The sequence below is a fragment of the Mustela nigripes genome, chromosome 17, assembly GCF_022355385.1.
Source record: "Mustela nigripes isolate SB6536 chromosome 17, MUSNIG.SB6536, whole genome shotgun sequence".
Classification (NCBI taxonomy): domain Eukaryota; kingdom Metazoa; phylum Chordata; class Mammalia; order Carnivora; family Mustelidae; genus Mustela; species Mustela nigripes.
Genome location: NC_081573.1, coordinates 32748242 through 32761104, shown reverse-complemented (window position 1 = coordinate 32761104; position 12863 = coordinate 32748242). Strand labels below are relative to the sequence as shown.

Genomic DNA, 12863 nt, shown 5'->3' with positions numbered 1-12863 from the left:
TAACCTCCAACCCAGAGTAATGCTTCCTAACTAATGACCCTTTCCCCAAGAGCTTTTTGGGATCCAACAGGATACCCTCTCCACAAATGTCGGTGTGGACATACTGACCACTATTTATTAAGCCATAGCCAGGAGCCAGGAAGCTGTCATTTAATGCCCACACAGAGACAGAATCTCCTTTCTACAAAGGAAGAAATGGAGGCTCAGTGAGGTTGAGCAGCTGGTCCAGGCCCCCTGTGGCAAAGTAGGCTGTGAACCCAGACTGCCTAACACCAAAGCCCATGCCCTGGACACACACTGCCTTCTGAAATCCCCCTTTTACACCAGGCACCTGCCGGCAAGCAGGGGCCCGACTCCGGACATGACTCCCTTTTCCCTGTGATCCAACATCAAGAAGCAATTCCCTCCACAAATAGCCAGGGGGACTAACCGTTGTCATTAATTACAAGTCACTGTGGGCCTAACTCCCGCCTAATAAACACCACCACGCCCTCCAAAGCGCAAAAATCAGCCAACACCGTTCACAGGCAAACTCCTCCATCTGGAACCAGTTCCCAGGTACCTTCCCTCCTGCTGGGAAATGGCTGGTCACTTCCCTCCAGTTCTCTAGTCACTCTGTTGGTTTCAAGTTGCCAAGGACAACTGGATTCTGAAGGGACAGATTCCAGCCTGACCTAGGGAGGAACTTCCAAAGATTCAGAGCCAAGCCACAGCAGGGAGCTCTCAGGGTTACAGGGTGTTCCCTCAGTGGCACAATGGCAGAGAGGAGGCAAGTTCCCCATGGGGAGGGATAGCCAGGACAGTGGTCTTCAAGGTATGTGGTCCATGGCACTGGGGCATTTGTGAATTCTCTCTAGTGCTCAGTGGACATCTTCCGTGTACATATATATGTATGTGTGGCATTATAAAAACTAATTCTGTTCTTCCCATATTCATTGAAATCATGTGTGCTCAACCTAAAAACATGGGCTTTATATTGTTCTTTTATGGCATTTTCATAAAGTCTGTATTTTTTTTTCTATAAATATTTTTAAAATTTATTTGACAGGCAGAGATCACAAGCAGCCAGAGAGGCAGGCAGAGGGAGAAGCAGGCTCCCTGCTGAGTGGAGAGCCAGCTGCCAGGCTTGATCCCAGGACCCTGGGATCATGACCTGAGCCAAGGCAGAGGCTTAATCCACTGACCCACCCAGACGACCCTCTATCAATATTTTTACAGAGAGCTCACACAAGCAGGCAGAGAGAGAGGGAAAAGCAGAGAGCCTGATGGAAGGCTCAATCCCCAGGACCCTGGAATCACCACCGGAGTCTAAGGCAGCTACTTAACGGAGCCACCCAGGCACTCTTATGTATATTAAACCAAGTTTTAATTTGGGATGGATAGAAAGTAAGAAACGCGACTTTCCCACAGGTGTTTTTTTTTTTAAGCCCCAGATAGGATTCAGAACAGGGGAGGGTTTTTTCCCCCAACACACATCCTGTTGTCAATTTCAAGCCTTGACTCCATCAGGAACTGAAGTTAGGCAGAGAAACCGGGGAGCGTTAAATCTGTATTGATAGGGAACCTGCCTGTTTGTAGAGCCGTGACTGGATCTCGGAGCGGTGAGTTCAAACCCCACACTGGGAATAGGGGATTACTTAAAAACAAAATTGGCATAACACAGGGCTCCCAGGCCTTTATATCCTCTGGAATGATGCCTTTTTATTTTACCGAAGATGAAGGTCCCTGAACTCACTGGCTTTGCCTTAAAGCATTCAGTCTTAAGGAATTAACATCTGTGTCCAGAAACAGGTTTCTGCAATTCTGGTGGAATTCCCTACCCCAACCCTCGTGGGCACGCAAAGGAAAAACAAAATGAGAATATTAAGTCCACAGCTTTTATTATGTAATTCACGTATTTTATAAGGATAAACAAGGAATGTAGCAAACTGGTCAGGGTTGTATCCAAAACAAAAAGCACCAAGAAACACTGTAGGTCTGCACACGTCGCTCTATTTACATTGGAAACAGGCTCCCTAGGATCAGGCACAGCAACTGCACTTGTCCGACGCCCCTTTGCAAATGCAGCCCTGGGCGCACTTGGCACAGCCCACCGGGCAACAGGAGCAACAGCCTGGAGAAAGGAAGACGGCAGAGATTAAACAGTGGGAGCACCGTGGAAGCAGCACCTCCCCTCCCAAGGAAAGGGTTATCAACCATCCAGTTGAAACTCCCCTCAGGGAATAAAGAGTAGGGATGCGTAAGAGTGTGGTCCCAAAGATTCCACTCACTCTTTTTGCAGGAACTGCATTTGCATTCTTTGCATTTGCAGGAGCCAGCGCACGTGCAGGAACCACCTGAAAAAAAAAAGTAAATAAATAAAAAATAAAAGGGCAGTGAGAACCATGCGTGGACTCCACAGCCGGAATGCAAGAGGTCTCGGTGAGTGTCCTTACCCACAAACATCCCCATCCCCGAGGAACTCTGAATTTCCTTACCTGTACCGCAGGAGCAGTTGGGATCCATAGCGTTGATAACCGACAACTGGACTCCGTAGACAGTAGCACAACGAAAACCAGGCACTTGGCAGAAGCGTGGTGAAACGCACCGCCGAGGGCCGGCTTTATAGCCACAAGGAGCCGGGGCGAGTGCAAAAGCCCGCCCCCGGCCGCTGCCTGCACACGCCCCGCGCTGAATCACCCGCGGCTGTGCGGCGCATGGGGCTCTGCACACGGCCGCTCGCTCGGTTCCCCGAAGTCGCCTCCGTGAGCCCCGGGCCACCTCGCATGACGGAGGGCCGGGTGCAGAGCGGGAACGCCGCGTGCCTGGTGGCTGGGCCCTGTGCCCAGCACTCTGCCCCCGTCCTCTGGCGTGCACACCTCCCGCCCTCCTGGCCTGTGCCTGAACTCATCTGCGGAGGGGACAGGGAGGTGGGGTAAGCTGGGAAGAAGTGGGGAACTCTGCTTGGATAGAAAAATCGGCTGGAAGTGCAGATTACAAAAACCACTGGGTAACTGTCAAGGCTTCATAATTCTAACAGCAGAGTAAGCCCATGGGAGATGATGGATGGTTATGCCTACCGTATGGATCCAGTGTACATTAAGGGGCTTTATTGTGTGACTGTGTGTGATTATGTGTTATCTGCCTGCTCTCATTTAATCCTGTTGTAACTGTTAAAAAGAAAATGATAGGCCCAGAATGGTGTCACTTAGGTCAAGTCACCAAAGTGAGCTTAATACCTAATCTAACTGCAGTTTCAACCTCCCTCAGAAATGGAAGTCTTAGGGGTCAATCAGGAATTTTCTGATCAGCACCCAAGAGGCCATCTGTCCCCGGGTTCCTCTGTTTCCCACAGGAAGATGAAGTAGTCCACTCAGTAAGACCTCTGCCCTTCCACCTAAGCAAAGGTGACCTTGCCTGAAACAGTCCTTTCTTTTTCCTTGCTCATAACTTCCTGACCCACTCTCTTTCCTATAGAAACCTTCCACTTCCACTCTGAGGTACCACACCTCAGAGCTCCCCTCCACTTGCTAGATGGGATGCTGCCTGATTCATGAATCATGAAATAAAGCAAATTATATCTTCAAGTGTGCTCAGTTGCATTTTGTTTTTATTTTATTTTAAAAAATATTTTACTTATTTTTTTGACAGCAGGAGAATGAGTGAGAGAAAGCACAAGCAGGGGGAGCAGCAGAGGGAGAGAGAGGGAGAAGCAGGCTCCCCACTAAGCAGGGAGCCTGTTTTCAGAGCTGGATCCAAGGACCCCGGGATCAGGATCAGAGCCAAAAGAAGACAACCGACTGAACCACCCAGGCACCCCTGAATTTTGTTTTTAAACACAACATTGTGAGGTAAGGACTATCCCTTAATCTTATTTTATTTTTTTTAATTTGACAGAGAGAGAGATGACAAGTAGGCAGAGAGGAAGGCAGAGAGACAGAGGGGAAAGCAGAGAGCCTGATGCGGGACTCGATCCCAGGACCCTGAGATCATAACCTGATCTGAAGGCAGAGGCTTAACCCACTGAGCCACTCAGGCGTCCCATCCCTTAATCTTATTTTAAAGAGGAGGAAATGGAGGCCCAGAGAGGTTAAGTAGCTTGCCTACGTCACAGAGCTAATATATGGCAGAGCCCAGTGATTCAAAGCGTCCAGCAGATGCTGAGGATAGATCATCTAGGGGTAGACATCATGGGCAAGGGAGAGCAAGGATCACGAAACTATAAGCTTGGTGCTCAGGGAACTCAGAGTCAAGGGGGCAGCCCCATGGGCGCATAGGGAAAAGTGACACCAGAGTCCTGGCTAGGATGGAGATTGCCTTCAGGGGCAGGGAGAGCAGAGAGGGGAAAGCCAGTCCAGCCTGGAAGGAGGTGGGCCAGTGAGGTCAGGAGGGTGAGGTGTCTGCTAGGCAGAGGAAGGGGAAGGAGTTGTATTACAGCCTGCAGAAGCAGCAGCCCGTTGGAAAGTTGGCATCACCCTGGAACATTTGGAAGGGAAAAGCCCACAAGAGCGTTCTTCCCTCATGTAGCTGAGGGGAAAGCGTGGAGGTAGCGTCTAAATTTCTCTCTGAGGGAGCACACCCTGCTTCCCTGCTCATATGTGTCTGGCTGCTGGCTAACAGATCTTAGATCATCATCCTTGGAATGCCCTGAATGTGTCATCAGAGGAGTCAGCAGCCTTTGGTTGCTGGAAGTTTCCTGGAAGCTTAGGGAACACCGGTGCTGCGGCAGGGCGGTCAGTGAGGGGGCGGGGCAAGGACAGGCTGTTCTCGCAGCATTTACCCTATGGTCCTGTGGAAATGTCTTCATAGCTCAGCAACCCTCACTTGCTCGGGAACCGGTCCTGAACCCCGTGCTGGGTCACAATGCCCATGGAACCTGCTGGTAAACATCCTGTCCTTTGACTTCCTGGCACTTTCCGTGTCTGTAATATGTAGGAACATGTGCAATTCTTGGATCAATGTCTGTGTCCCTCCCCATTCCGGTGCACTGCTGAAAACAAGAACGGTCGTTGCCCCTAAAATGTGGCTCCGGCCTGGGCACAGGGCCAAATCTGCAGTAGGTGATAATGAATATTTGTCAAGATGAATTAATGGGGGTTATCCCCTTAATGTCCCCTCTGTCCCCAGCCCCTCCTTACATTAAGGGCCCATTACAAAATGAAAGTAAAAAACTTTTTTCCACTGCCCTGGGACCTGTGTGCTCACGCCAATAAAAACAGCAAGCAGGGCGGGAGAGTTGTGCCATCAGAGGGACTAAATTCTAATGGTCACTGCCACTCACTAGCTGAGTGACCTGGGCGCAGTAGCGTGCCAGCGCCCCTCAGAGCCTCTGTTTACTCGTCCTGTCAAATGATCCAATTGTACTAGAACTTGAGGGCCACGTGCAAACTGATTTTAGAGCCAAGGTCTCAGAAGTCTCATTGTGTCCAGCAGCGTTGGGGACTAGTGCACTCACGGGTCTCCTCCTCCTTAGGTAGTGGGCTGATTTTTGTCATTGTGGTTGTTACTTACATAGACATGCATGTTATATTCAAAAGTCCTGGTTTCTAATCAGGAAGTCCCTGGTCCACTCAGGGGAAACAATGTAACTCTATGAAGAGACAATAGGGCTTGTTTTTTGCCGTGAAAGTCTTGAATTTAGCCTTGGGTCTGAGCCATCCATGTTGGGTTTTGTTTTTTAAAGATTTTTATTTATTTATTTGACAGAGAGATCACAGGTGGGCAGAGAGAGAAGGGAAGGGAAGCAGGCTCCCCGCTGAGCAGAGAGCCAATGCAGGCTTGATCCCAGGACCCTGAGATATGACCTGAGCCGAAGGCAGAGGCTTAACCCACTGAGCCACCCAGGCTTCCCTGAGCCATCCATGTTGGGAGTAAAATTTGCCTCCAGGCCTTAGCTGTCTGTGTTGAATCACTGTGACTCAGTGAGGGGAGGGTTGGCCAATCTCCTAGACCTGGCCCTAGTCTTGCTCATTGATTTGCTGCTGAAAGCCTCACTGTGCTTGGGACGGAGATGGAGAGGAAGGACCTTCCAATGTCTGCATCCCTAGATGGTAGAGGGTGAGGGAGATGAAGCCAAGCAGTATTAGGTGAGGAAAAATACCCCCCTGCTAATCTGATGTGAGGCAAGGATGGCCCTAGCTTGCATTAATAGAAGTATGTTATCTAGAATGAAGGAGGTGAATTTTCACTCTCCTTTTAACTGCCGAGGTGGATGTTTATAGTTCTGTCCAGCCATCCACTCATCCTTCCCATGGCAGTACCCTTAATTCTCCTTTGTACAATCTCACCTCCCTACTCTTGGTCCATATGGTTTGGATGGTGGAGACCCTGTCTCTGGGATCCTGGGCCATTCTGATGAGGGAGCAGGAGGCTGGCTGAGGACAAAGCAAAAGCTGGCGCCTTGCACCCCCTCTTCACCCTTTCCCCTCCATAAGTGTAGCATCCTTCAGGCAGCCCTGACTGCCATGAACAATAAGCAAATAGTTAACTTGCAGAGCTCACAATCCTGCTAGACAGGAGTCTCCCTTGGCTTCCTGTCCCCGTGCTCTAATAAACCACCTTTTTGCACCAGAGACGTCTTAAGAATTCTTTCTTTAGCCGTCGGCTCCAAACCTCACCCCACCGAACCCCACCTAGGTTCAAGAACTTCATCAATTCCGCCTCTCTGGCCACAGGGATTGGCTCTGACTGGTTCACCCAACCATGAACCAAAGAGAATCACTGAAACTTTTGCTGGGAAAATGAAGTTTCCATCTGCACTTTTACCTGAGAGGAGGTGAAGCTGACTTTCTTTCTTTCTTTCTACCTTCCTTTCTTTCTTTCTTTGACACAGAGAGATCACAAGTAGGCAGAGAGGCAAGCAGAGAGAGAGGAGGAAGCAGGCTCCCTGCCGAGCAGAGAGCCCAATGCGGGACTCGATCCCAGGACCCTGAGATCACGACCTGAGCTGAAGGCAGAGGCTTAACCCACTGAGCCGCCCAGGTGCCCCTGGAGCTGACTTTCTAAAGCCTTTTGCCTCTAGGAGAAAAGCCTGAAAATAAAGCCCTCGCAAAGGAAATGGAGACTGACCTCACTGGAACACCTGGACCCAGCCATCCCTGAAGCCGTTGTGAGTCAATCATTTCCTTTTTAGTGAAATCATTCTGGATGAAGTCCTAACTAGTACTGTGGGCCAGACTATCCTGAGGGTTGTCTTCATGCCAGGCTTCAATTGTCCCGGAGACAGTTGATCACAATGGTCCTAAAACTCAAAACCCCATCTCGTGAACAACTGTTTAGGGGGTGGACAGGTTCACTCTGGATGAAAAGTTATGTTCGCATATTTGCACAGTGGATGCTCTGATTGTCTACAGCTGTGCAACAAATGACCCAAAGCTCAGCAGCTTAAACCACCATTTTACTGGCTCTGGTTTTGGGGGGCAGGAATTCCAACAGGGCTCCTTTGCCTGATTCTTCTATTCTGTGCATCATCGACTGAGTTTACTTGGAGGCATTCAGGGGTGAATAGGCCCAAGGCAGCTTCACTCACATGTCTGGCTCCCTGGCAGGGATGGCTGGAGGCCTGAGCTCAGCTGGAGCTCTAGACCAGAACTCCCACATGGGGCCTCTCCAGGACAGCCTCTGGGCAGTGAGGCTCCTTCCATTCAGCTCAGGGCTCCAAAGCCATGAGGACTGAGGGTCAGCCATGGTAGCTGCGTGTCTCTCAAACCCTGGGCCCTGAAGCTTGCACAGCTCAGTTTCACCACATTGTGTTGGTCAAGCGGCGTCACATCCTGCCGCTCAGATTCAAGGTTAAACGATGAAGACCCTATTGTTGATAGGAGGAGTCAGTGACTTTGCCGTCATCTCTAATCTGCCAGAGTTGTGGGGAATACATATATAATATATATGTAAATATATATCATCTATAAATAATATGTTATATATTATTTATAGATATATTATTTATAGATTTTATTAATCTATATTATTTATATATAGATTATATTAATATATATTTATATTATTTATAGATTATATATATGTGTGTCATATATAACTACAGTATTGATATATGTTATATATGTTACATATCATACAATATTAATATATAATTATACATTATATATGAAGATATAATTACATATTAATATATTTATGTATTATGTTATATATATTATAGAATATATATGATATATATATGCTATATATTCTATAATATATGTTATATATGTTAACATGTTTTATATATATATACACACACACACATACACACTTGCGCGCTCTCTCTCTCTCTGTATATATATATATATTTTTTTTTTTTTTTTTTTTGAGAGAGAGCACATGAATAGGGAGTGGAGTGAAAGTGGAGTGAGAGGCAGAAGAGGGAGACAAAGACTCTTAAACAGGCTCCACACTTAGTATGGAACCCAACTTGGGGCTATCTCATGACCTAGAGATCCCGACCTGAGCCAAAATCAAGAGTCAGATGCTTAACCAACTGAGCCACCCAGGCGGCCCATGGGCAGTAATACTGAGAACCTGCTATGCACCAGGCCTGGTACTAAGGACATCCTGAGTTTATCTCACTTAGACCCCCGCACAGCTCAACAAGGCAGACCCTGGTTTTTATAAGACGAGACCCTCGAGGTTCATGGCTGCTCGGGGGCACAGCTGTCAATGGCAGCACTGGGATTTGAACCCAGGACTTTCTGACTCCCCGCTTGCATGTTTATGCCATGCTGAGAAGAAGAAATGAGGCTTGTCCCCTGTGGTCCCGAGGGCAGAACCTGGCCAAGCATGGGGCTGCAGGCGTAGAGGTTCTGCTCCAGAAGGGAAAGTCCTTTCCTGCAGTTAGAGCTGGCCATGACCGAAATGGACCCACCTGGAAGATAGTTTCCTGTCCCCACCGCAATAGAAACAGAGGTGGTGATTCCAGCACCAGATAGGGGGGATAGATGGAGGTCAGGTCCCTTCTTGTCAGGGATCCTGGGATTCCAAGTTTCTGTCCAGGTACCAACTGTCTGCTCTTAGATCTTCCTTCTCTTTCTACTGACCCTGCCTTCATTTTGGAGGCGTCTTTGTTATCTAATTCTGCCTAACAGAGCAAGCAGCTGAGACAACACACAGGTATTATGTGGTAGTTTCTGTGAGTCAGGAATGCAGGTAAGGCTTAGCTAGGCCCTCAGGGCTCAGGTTCCCTCCATGACAGCAAGCAGAGTGTCAGCCAAGGCCACAGTCATCTCCAGGGTGAGCTGGGACAGGATCAGCTTCCATGGTCATGGGGTCGTCAGCAGGGTTTGGGTCCTTGGGGACCACCGTGCTGAGGCCTTGGTTCCTCATAAGCTATTGGCCAGAGGTCTCCCTTGGCTCTGGGCCACATGGGCCTCTCCCTAGCATTCCACAACAGGACAGTGAGCAAGCAAGAGAGAGTGTCAACAGCAAAATGTGATCAGATGAAAGTCATGGTCACTTTAACACAGAGTGACATCCCGTCGCTTTTGCAGCGTTATATTTGGGAGAAGAAGTCACTGGGTCCAGGCCACACTCAAGGAGAGGGGACACACGAGAGCCTGGAGCAGTGGAGCAGACTCCAGAGCAGTGGAGTGCGGCACCATGGCATCACGGAGGCCATCTTGAAAGTCTGACTACCCTGGGCGAAGGTGGGGGGAAATGCTTTCTGCCTGCAGGCCCTTTGCACGGGCTGCTTTCTTTGCCTAAAATGCTCCCTCCATCCCTGTCCCTTTCATTTGTTGGGTTCCAGTGTAAGGCCACTTCCTCAGAAAGGCCTTCCTGGGACCCCAAATATTGGAGTCTCTCTGTCATCTGCAAACATATGCCTTCTCTGTGGCACTTATTACAATGACGGGCACGAGTGACAGAGCAGCTAGTATTTATGTCCTCCTGATCCTGTGCCAGGTGCTCAGGGCTGTACATGTGATTTTTCTGACAGTGCCCTAAGATAGGGCTGGTCGTCACCTACATTTTACAGGGGGAGAGACTGAGGCTCAGAGAGACTGTGTAACACTGCTGAAAGCCACTCGCTGGTCAAGGGCCCAGCCAGACGGTCTTTCCCCAGAGCCTGTGCGCTTAGGCCTCTGCCACACAGCCTCCCCCAGCAGCTAGTGCACTGTGTGAGTTTTTTGTTGTTGTTGCTTAATCTCTGATGTCCCACTAGGCCGTGGGCTGTGTCTGCTGTGCTCCCTGTCCTAGCTCTGGCACCTGGCACAGTGCCCAACTCGTGGTGGGTGCTTAATAATGCAAAGCAATGGAGAAGATGGAGTCTAGCCAGAAGCCAGTAAGAAGGCTCCTTGAAGAGCGAGACCTGCCTGGTGCAGAGTCCACTTTGAAAGCCTGCATTCAGGGGGGCAGCTAAACACCCTCTGGCATCCTTCCCTTCTTAGTAACTTGACCTCAACCTCCCTTTTCTGTCCCCAAGCACTTCCACCCTAGGATCCTAGGGCGTCCCACACCCTCTTCTAAACACATGTGACACTCCCACTCCACATTTTTGCTCCCTCCTTCCATCCCTAAAAACCGACTGCAGATGCCTCCTCCTCTGAGGAGTCTTCCCTGATCTCCCAACCTGGTGGAGTCTCTCCCTTCTTAAAGCCACCTCTGCTTGTACTTCCTCACCCACCCTGGGCCTCAGCCTCCTGAACTCTAAAATGAGGAGAGCCTGGGTGCCATGGTCTTCAAGTTTCTTCCAGCTTCTAAAGCATCCGGGATTAAGGAGGGCAGGTGCTATAATGAGCACTGCGAATTATATAAGACGGATGCATCACTGACCTCTACCTCGGAAGCTAATAATACATTCTATATTAACTAACTGAATGTAAATTAAAAATTATATAAAGCATCCAGGATTCCACTCCGGATTTTTGTGATGGCTTTACCTTCCCCACGGGTCTCTGAATTCCCTGAAGGGCCGAGACAATTTCCTTTCCTCTCTCCTCAGTGTCTACCACAGAGCTTGGTGATTTTTAGGCATTCATAAATATAAACGATTTGAGGGGGCCAGTTGAGATAGCAGCTCGGTGGAGATGTATGTCTCCTGTGTCTGCTCAAAATCCCATGGAAAGAGGGAAAAGATCATTCATTAAAAGGCTGAGTAATGGAAAACTCTAAAAAATGCCACCAGAAGGAATCATACTCCCTGATTTTGAACTATATTATAAAACTGTAATAATCAAAACAGTATGGTATTGGCATAAAAATAGTCAAATAGATGAAGGGAACAGAATAGGAAGCCCAGAAATAAACCCATGCATACATGATCAATTAATTTACAACAAAGGAGCCAAGAATATAGAAGGGAGAAAGGACTGTCTCTCCAATAAATGGTGTTGGGAAAACTGGACAGCCACATGCAAAAGAATGAAACTGACCACTATCTCACACCATATATATATATATATATATATATATATATATATATATATATAACCTCAAAATAACATAAATAAAAAAATAACTCAAACTGGATTAAAGATTTGAATGTGAGACCTGAAACCATAAGACTCCTAGAAGAAACATGGGCAGAAAGCTCCTTGACATCAGTCTTAGTGATGACTTTTTTTTTTTTTTTTTTGGATTTGACACCAAAAGCAAAAATAAACAAACAGGACTCCATTAAACTAAAAAGCTTCTGCACAGCAAAGGAAACCAAAGGCAAAATGAAAAGGCAATCTACTACCTGGGGAAGAAATGTCTGCAAACCATTTATCTAGTAAGAGGTTAATATTTAACGTATATAAAGAACTCACATAACCCAACAACTAAGAACCAGACAATCTGATTGAAGAGCGGGCAGAGGACACTTTTTCCAAAGACATAAAGATGGCCAACAGGTACATGAAAGGGGAACCTTCTAGCCCTATTGGTGGAGATGCAAATCAGGGCAGCCACTCTGGAAAAAATACGGAGATTCCCAAAAATAAAAAAAATAAACTACCATATAATCCAGCAATTCCACTTCTGGGTCTTTATCAGAGGAAAATGAAAACACTAAATCGAAAAGATACATGTACCCCTGTGTTCACTGCATTATTTACAATAGCCAAACAGTGGAAACAGCCCAAACATCCACTGACGGATGAACAGATAAACAAAGTGCATTATCTACATACGATGGACTAGCAATTCAGCCTTCAAAAGGAATGAAATGCTGACCAGTGTTACAACATGAATGAACTTTAAAGACATTGTGCTCAATGAAATGAGACATGAAAGGACAAAACACATCGTATGAAGCCACTTACATGAGACACCTAGAGTAGTCTCATGTAAGTAAATTCATGGAGAAAGTAGAATGGTGGTTTCCAGGAGCCAGAGAAAGACAAGAGTGGGGAGTTACTGTTTCCTGGCGACAGAGTTTAGTTTGGGAAGATGAAAAAGTTCTGGAGGTGGACAGTGATGATGGTTGTACAACCAAGTGAATATATCCAAGGCTACCAAGCTATATACTTAAAAAATTTTTAGGGGTGCCTGGGTGGCTCAGTGGGTTAAAACCTCTGCCTTCAGCTCAGGTCATGATCCCAGGGTCCTGGGATGGAGCCCCACATTGGGCTCTCTGCTCAGCAGGGAGCCTGCTTCCCTTCCTCTCTCTTTCTGCCTGCTTGTGATCTCTGTCAAATAAATAAGTAAAATCTTAAAAAAAAATTTTTTTTAATGGCCAATGTTGTTATCTATATTTTACCACAGTCAAACATATTATGATGGGCAAAATATTTGAATAGATTTGCCAGCAAAGAAGATACACGAATAGCTATTAAGCCTATGAAAGGGTGCTCAACATCATTAGTATAAGAGAATCGCAAACTGAAACCACAATGCAATACCACTTTATACTTACTAGGAATGGCTAGGGTACAAAATGCAGGCATCTAAGAGGGCCAGTGAGGACA

At 47.4% G+C, this 12863-nt stretch overlaps 1 protein-coding gene and 1 long non-coding RNA gene across 2 annotated transcripts; one reads left to right on the top strand and one right to left on the bottom strand.

Annotated features, from left to right (window-relative positions):
* Nucleotides 1-1863: 1863 nt before the first annotated feature.
* Nucleotides 1864-2594, bottom strand: LOC132006085 (metallothionein-1E-like). Its single transcript, XM_059383752.1, has 3 exons — nt 2478-2594; nt 2271-2336; nt 1864-2113 (listed from the first exon to the last, which is right to left on the bottom strand). The coding sequence occupies exons 1-3, from the start codon at nt 2503-2505 to the stop codon at nt 2022-2024; spliced, it is 186 nt and encodes a 61-aa protein (XP_059239735.1). The 5' UTR covers nt 2506-2594; the 3' UTR covers nt 1864-2021.
* An 88-nt stretch (nt 2595-2682) lies between these two features.
* Nucleotides 2683-10169, top strand: LOC132006086 (uncharacterized). The gene is made up of 4 exons (XR_009400978.1): nt 2683-2989; nt 3631-3830; nt 6812-7087; nt 9465-10169. It is a non-coding gene; the product is annotated as an uncharacterized LOC132006086 (long non-coding RNA).
* The last annotated feature ends 2694 nt before the right edge of the window (nt 10170-12863 follow it).

Bases quoted from the DNA above. Each gene is read 5' to 3' on its own strand.
- LOC132006085 (XM_059383752.1), bottom strand. From the start codon at position 2,505: ATGGATCCCAACTGCTCCTGCGGTACAG. The intron at 2,337-2,477 runs GTAAGGAAATTC...TTTTTTTTTCAG, and splicing joins CAACTGCTCCTGCGGTACAG to GTGGTTCCTGCACGTGCGCT. The intron at 2,114-2,270 runs GTGAGTGGAATC...TCCTTTCTCCAG, and splicing joins ATGCAGTTCCTGCAAAAAGA to GCTGTTGCTCCTGTTGCCCG.